The sequence below is a fragment of the Haliaeetus leucocephalus genome, unplaced genomic scaffold, assembly GCF_000737465.1.
Source record: "Haliaeetus leucocephalus isolate CR32 unplaced genomic scaffold, Haliaeetus_leucocephalus-4.0 Scaffold751, whole genome shotgun sequence".
NCBI lineage: Eukaryota > Metazoa > Chordata > Aves > Accipitriformes > Accipitridae > Haliaeetus > Haliaeetus leucocephalus.
The window spans coordinates 5,648,743-5,656,166 of record NW_010973187.1 but is presented as its reverse complement, the minus strand read 5'-3'; the positions used below and the strand labels follow the sequence as shown (position 1 = coordinate 5,656,166).

The following is a 7,424-nucleotide window of genomic DNA, read 5'->3' as shown; positions in this document are numbered from 1 at the left end:
GACCAACGCAAGTGAAGAGGTCAGAAAGGACAGCACAAAAATCATTGTTGGCAGGAGTTCTTGAGAGGCAGGAGACCAACTAGTGCAAGAAAACTTCAGAATAACACCTCCTTATATTTATAATCAACTATCTGACTCAGTACTTTAAATCTCGATAAAAGCTTTGTATTCTATGTTAGCTAACACCAAACCATTGCAATTGCTGTCCACAATGTGTCTCTCCACAAAAGTCACACTACATTTATAGCTCAATGCAATTCTGCTGGGTAGGGCCTGGTAGCAGAGATAAAAGAAAAGATCATGCTCATCTTTTATTATCAATACTACCAGTGAAGTTTCAAGACCTAGTTCAGACCACTGAAATGACGGAAGACTTCCCAGCCATAATTCATTTTCTGATAAGGGAAGTGCAAACAGCATGGAACTACTAGAAGAATGCATGTGCCCTGGCCCACTTGCATATACCATCTACCCAAGCAAGGATGTGGAGACACCTGGGTCTATCACTGTGTTAACACCGATCTGCTTAAAGACTTTTGAGCATGAAGCTAAAAAAACCACTTCATTGTCAAAACCATTTGGCAGTGACATCAGCCCTTTAGATCATAGCCCAGTGCTGCTATCAAAAACGCCCCAAACAAACCCATAATAGAAGTAATTGGTTTCATATCTCACTTCTGAATACAAGAGTGGTATCATCCTTCCTAAACCCTATGCCCCAGTCTTCTCCTGCTAAGAATTGCCTCTTGAGTTGCAGAAGGTCCAGGACACAGAGGGAAGGTCCCGAGAAGACTGCATTATGATTTTGAGTGCCATACTTTTAATGCAAGAGTTGGAACTGAGTACTGCTTTTCTCTTATCTTCCCTCAAGAGGCCTTTGTGAGGTGGGATGATACTTGGTACTTGAATAACCACTGAGAAAAGGCAAGCCTATTTTCTTGTGGCAGTAAACACAGCTAGTGTTGTTAAACAGGAGACAGCAGAAGCTCATTGCTTTCAAATCCCTTATTCAGGAACATGGAAGAAACAGAATAGCATGCTTTTAAAAAAGGACACTTGAACATTGCACTTATCTCTTCCAAAAGGAAATTCAAATGAAGTTTTGGACAGTTATAAGTAATAAAAGCCCCCAGTTTGTGCTGACAGAAAGAAGTGCTGGGCAGCACCAAGCAGCTTTAGTCTGCAAGCGCGATAGATAATTCTCCCTATAAGAAAACCCAAGGCATCAGTATAAAAACCCTTCTGTAGCACAGATAACTCATTCAGCTATAGCTAAAGCCATGTCCCAGAAGCTACAAAGCCAATACTGCTGTAACAGCGATGCAAATGTAAGGACTCAAGGCACTTCATTTCAGCAACAGTTATACTTATTTTATTATACTCTTTGGACTGGAAGTTTACTATCAGAAAGTCAGTAGCTCTGGCACACTAAACAATTAGGATTTGTGTTATACATACACTATTACATCTATTTTAATCACAAACAGTTTAAGCAAATCAAAAAGCCTGAATAGCTTATTAGATTTGTCAAATTCAGTCAGATATTTTTACTAAAGAAGTCCACATGAGAAGAACCAAATATTGCTCCCAATGAATAAGCTGAACAACATCAATGAAGACTATCATGTTCAGACATCTCCAGTTACGTCCTTTCATACACAAGCATTGTTCAGGCACCTCAAAAGGAATTCATAGAAGCCCAGACACTAGCAGTTGGAATATATCAGCTTTGATTTCTACAGTATTTGTAAGAGTTTTGGGCCACACTTCATTTTTTTTTCCCAAGTGTTTAAGTCATCTATTGCATACATATATACAGTCTCACCTTTGTTAAATGAGTTTATAGTGAAACTGTAAGGCTATCTTCTTGTTCAGAGATTGTCCCAAGCCATTAAATGGAAACAACATCTAAAACACAGAAATAATGTCCTTCCAGACAGGCCTGTCAGCAGAATTGATACAGTAATCTGAATGGAATATCTGGAAACCTACATGCGATGGCTGCAACTGTCAGAGCTATGAGTTCTACTCAGATGGCTTTTGCAAGGCATCAGTGATAGGAAGAAGCTGAACTACATTTTCACATACCCTAGTTGCATTTACATTTAATTTTTCAGCCAAGGCTTGTTAGGACTAAAGGAGTTGCAGTAATAAGCCAAATGCAGCTTCTTCTCACCCACCCCTCCTCTGAGGCTAATTTAAGAACCTGAAAGGGTCAGCATCCAGATAACCTGAACATTTTGCTCTTCAAAAACTGTAATAAAAAGCCACACAACTTCAAAAGGCATAATATATTTCAAGATAATTAAACATTTCAATTGGAGTATCCAAGACCTTATGTCAAACCATAGTACAAAACAGAAGTTTGTACCAAGTATTATCAGTTATTATTGAAATAAATCCTAATGGCTCCATGCTCTTGGCAGTGTGATATAAAAGTGGAAGCACTTCAAAGTATCACCTTGTTTTTAAATTCCTCTTTGAGTTGGATATATTCCTGGACTTTGAGAAATTCTGTTTGATTGGTTGTGCAGGTTGGTGTCCTTGTATACAAACCAAACATTTCCTCCCCATAAAACCATATTAAGCAAGCCAAACACCTGTAGGTCAAGAAAAAAGGTGAGATTAAGGTGCAGGGGTTTTTGTTATTTTTTTGTTTAAAAGCCAGAATATGACTTCAAGGCAAGCCAGAAAAAACCATCATCTTTGGCACCTCTTTGATTTGGACAAGACATTTCCACATGCTTTAGAATATTACAAGCTATTTTAAAAGACTTCTTTGGAAACCAGATAGTCAGCTTACACTATCTTTTGCATGGAATTAGACAAATTCTTTTCAGTCACTCAGAACCTCTGCATATGCCCATCCAGAGCACATGATTAATTATTACTGGGACAATGAATAACAGCCAGAGTTTTGAAAAGCAGGATTCATTAGGAAGATCATACAATAAGCCTCATTTGCCCTGCTGTGAGGAGTTCCTTCTATGAAGATGAGCTTTATATCATTGTATTACAAGGAACCTCTACCTGATGTATAAAAATGCTCACAGTTGATTAAAAAGCTACGTTCAACATGAAAAGACAGAGCAGGAAGCATAGTGTTCCCTCCTTACTTATATCAGTCAACAAACCACTTGAGTGCCACAGTAACACATTTTAAGGTGCTCTTGGCTACAGACAGAAATAATATACTCAAACGTGTCTGGAAATGCTGCATCTAACAGCTTTAGAGACAGATCCTACAAGTTGTTTCTCTTAATTTCTTCAAAGAAAGAAGAAAGAATTTGGTCAGTGTCTTACCACAGTATTCATGGGCCTGAATGACTGATAACCCATAAAGCATTCTTAACCCATAAAGCAACACATGCAATCAGTAGAACAGGGCTCTTGGGTGCCATCAGCTATTTTCTAACACATTTATTGTACCCATATGGCTGAAGGCATACTTACCACAGACACATTCAGAGTTCCCATGCTGGTCACAGAAGCAAAACGACAAGTTGTTCCTGGTGCTTTGCAAGATTCAACTCCCAGAATAATGCTGGCCCCTGTGGACACTTTGATGTCAGCAAGTGCCTTTGCCCAACCAAAAGTACTGACCAGCCACAGAAAGGCTATTACGACAGTGATAGCCAAGTCCTGTATAAAAGAAGTACTCACTGTTAGGTTAAAAAATTTGTATGAATGTACATAAGAGAACAAGGCAGAGACAGTATCAATTATATCACCAAAATAACTGCATCAGTGCTAATGATCACAAGCAAATTTAGCCATTAACAATGTTGTAATTACAACAAAAGTTGTATTCTGTGTTGATAATCAGCTACAAAACTGTGTGCTTGATAGATGCAGAAAATAGGTGATCTTATCATTTTAAAATTTCTAAAATCAGATGCCTAGCACTTATAAAAATTCAAGTCAAAGTTTAGTAAAGTGGGGGTGACAGGGGAGAAAAGGCAAATGATTTAAATCTGGATGGCTGATATGCTAAAATTTGGCTTGAAACATTGCTAGATCTGTTTCTGGGCATGTTCTGAAATTTCTCATTCTGAGGATCAGGGCTTTGGTATTTAAAGTGACTAACATTCACAACATAAATATTTCCCTCTGCCAATTGCATCTGCACAGCAGGTGCTCTACACATGGAAAATTCCCAGAGACTAACAAGGGAGGTTCCACCTATGGAACAATTGTATATTCAAATACATTGTACAGAATTAAAGTTGTGGTGAAGACACTGTTCACCTGGGAAGGTGGACCTTCATTCCACTCTGCTTTAATAACTGCATAAGGTATGATGCCATGGATGTTCAAGGTCTTTGAGTCCGTTTTCTTCTTGACTGCTGTAGTGACTAGTCTGAGATACTTGTGTTCATGCTCCATCTAACTTCTGGAACTATTGAATGTTCATAAGTTATTCAGATATTCTTGTATTAGCAGTATTTCTCATCTCTTTGTGGTTTCAAAGGCAAAACATCAAATTACCTTAGTATTACTTACAGTTAGTGGAAACTTGCTATTTTGCTGATACACATGCTTATATCCAATATATACCACAAGGGCAGCAATGCAGTAGAGGAATACCAGCACAGCAAGTGTGACAAAGAACTGCACAGAAGAGGAGAAGTTGCCCACAAGATAAACATCAGTCCAAGTACCACCACAGCGTTTTGGGTCTGGTGCACTAAATACAACAGTATTCAACCTGCAAAGATTATATCCTCCATGTAGTTAGAGTTTGCTACAGTGGAAATTTCATACAGTCGCGCTTCACTGTAACAATGCTTCAGCATTCTAGTTGTGTAAGTTTACTCTAAAAGACAATTTATATTTGTATTACGTACTAGTTATAAAACACAAAGATCTGTCAAGACATCTGCAGGTTGTTCCCTATCCTACACTGAGATATGCAATAGCAGCTTCAGGAAGAGTATCTTCAGTTTAAGTTTAGAGCAACTAAAGAAAAACTCTAATTTGGAAGCAAACTTAACTGAACCATTTTAGACGTAACATTATTTTAGAGACTGGCAGCTAAACAAGAGGATCAGGACTTAAAAGGCACTGAGATGCATTACAGCTACTAGAAAATACAAGCACTGAATCTTCAAGCATACAAAGTTCAATTAAACCTGTGACCAGCAGCAACCACTCAGTGACCAGCACAGAATTATTTCAGATTCCCACTATCCCCTCCAAGTGCTGTTACAATGGTGGGGTTTGTGACCAAATTTTGTACTTCTGTAGTAATTTTTACTAGTTGGCCTCTGAATCTATTTCTATACTTACACCTATGCTTATTGAACACATATGGAACACCAGCTCTGCACCTGTTGTAACTGTGCAGCTGTGAGAACAAAGAGGAAGCCTTCCTCCTCATGCTCCAGGAAAGGAGCTTGTCTCTGCAAGAGCACTACAACAACAGTGGAATATTTAGTTTTTATGTACCCAACACCCACTCTCACCAAGATCATAGCGAACTAAAGTGAAAAGTGTTTTCCATTCAGCCTTTAAACAAAAATATGATAATGGCACATACAAAATAATCTTACCTATACCTCCAAAGCAACTACAGACTGATGAAAAAATATGCTGCTAAGGTTAATTGCACTGTTTTGCTTATTATTGCTTTCTGTAGCATTCATGCACTACTAGAATAGAGCTTAAGGTAGAGCGATACAAAGCAGTAATACAGCCTATTACCATTTCTACCTACTTCTTTCTATAAGGCACTGACAACCACAATGTTTTGAACAATTACAACTAAGTTTGTTGTTTGTTTTTTTTTTACTACTGCAGAGCAAGCCAGAGGTTTCTCATGTTAGTTCAGATATGTACAGTAAGTATGTATTCACAGAGAGACAGATGGGGTAAAAAGTGAATTGTAAATAATTAGTGTATGAGTGACAACTGAAGAGCTAATACTCACCTGAATGGATAAGCAAAAGCAGCTGTAACTGTTTTGTTTACCACACCTTTGCAGGAAACTAGAAGGGTCGTTTCACCTTGAAAGCCTCCACACGTGGCAAAAGCAAAGATAGAAAAAATCTGTAGGAATTGATGCATAGACATATTAGTACACAACACTAGAGCTCAAAGGAAACAAGCTCAACCTTTTAGCTGAAACAGCTAATGAAAGCAAGAAATAGGGACTAAGTTAGCAATGGGAAAGCATTAAGTGATGTCAAGGGGTAATGGAAACACTAAGTTTCTATAACCCAAAATCATGAGCAACACCACTAACAGAAGCCAATTTGAAAGTTCTTTTTGTTTATATTTCTCTTAGCTCTACCCTAAAAGTTTCTTTTTTTTTAAATGCTAAAAGCCAGCACAGTACCTCTTAGAGATCATAAGGGAAGAATTTTTAGGCATCTCAGACATCCACAACAGCACATCAGCATAGCAAGAAGCTACATGCTTGTAGTATTGCACATCAACTTGACCCCCTGAGTAGCTCTTGGTTTTCCCTGTGGTCACTAGCAAAACCCTAAACCCCCAATAATCTGAACACACAACAGACAGCAGCACGAGTTACTACAACAAACTTAATTAACACACAGATTTTACATATCCACAGAACTGTTCTCTTCCCTTCCAGCCAGAGGGCTTAGCTGAAGAGCAGCCTCATAATGAGCATCCACCACCAGCAGCACGAGGCAGGGAGCAGGCAGTCCACTAGCACACACCCCTTTAGTTCTACCCAGCTGTGACACAGGAGCAAAGCCAGGCCTTGGAAAGGAGAAGAAACAGCCCCATGAGGAGAAGAGAGGTCTTCCCTCTGTGTTTCCGCAGCCCCACTCACCCACTCGAGGACCTTAATGAAGCCCAGAGGCTCCAGGAACAAGCCAAAGTCCACCCTCAAGCCAGCCATCCTGGGAGATACCACAGCAGCCAGCAAGAACCCACACCACCACCTGTCCACAGCCCCACACAGGCACCTCCCTATATGGGCAGCCCCCTGTGCTCCTCCCTGCCACACCCCTGCCACACCCACTTACCCCACACTGGGCTGGCCCCACCCCGTGTTACCTCATGCCAGGGCTGGTCTCACCCAGAATTACCTCACACTGGGGCTCTTCAGCCCCAAATCAGAGGCCGGGGGAGGCCACCCCCTGCGGGACAGGATTGCCCAGCTGTGTGGGGTGGGTGCCACTGCCACGGAGGATCTTGTCTGTGGGCCAGGGAAATGGCGCAGTACCTACCACAGGAAGGAACAGCTTCGGCCATTTTGCGGAGTGAGGCAGCAGCGATGTCCGTCCGTCCTTCCTTCCTCCCTCCCTCCCTTCCCCGGGAGGCTGCAGGGGCTGTGATTGTCTGAAGCTAGAAGGTGCTGCTGCGGGGAAGGCCACGAGTGCTGCGGTGTCAGGGCTACGTGTCCTCCTGGCCATGCCTCATCCCAGTGAGGAAGAAGGGCTTGAGGAGGA

At 40.8% G+C, this 7,424-nt stretch overlaps 1 protein-coding gene across 1 annotated transcript; it reads right to left on the bottom strand.

Annotated features, from left to right (window-relative positions):
- Positions 1-2,468: 2,468 nt before the first annotated feature.
- On the bottom strand, positions 2,469-6,887 carry SYPL1 (synaptophysin-like 1). The gene is made up of 5 exons (XM_010581093.1): positions 6,803-6,887; positions 5,930-6,048; positions 4,504-4,708; positions 3,454-3,642; positions 2,469-2,600 (listed from the first exon to the last, which is right to left on the bottom strand). The coding sequence occupies exons 1-5, from the start codon at positions 6,869-6,871 to the stop codon at positions 2,469-2,471; spliced, it is 714 nt and encodes a 237-aa protein (XP_010579395.1). The 5' UTR covers positions 6,872-6,887.
- Positions 6,888-7,424: the final 537 nt, after the last annotated feature.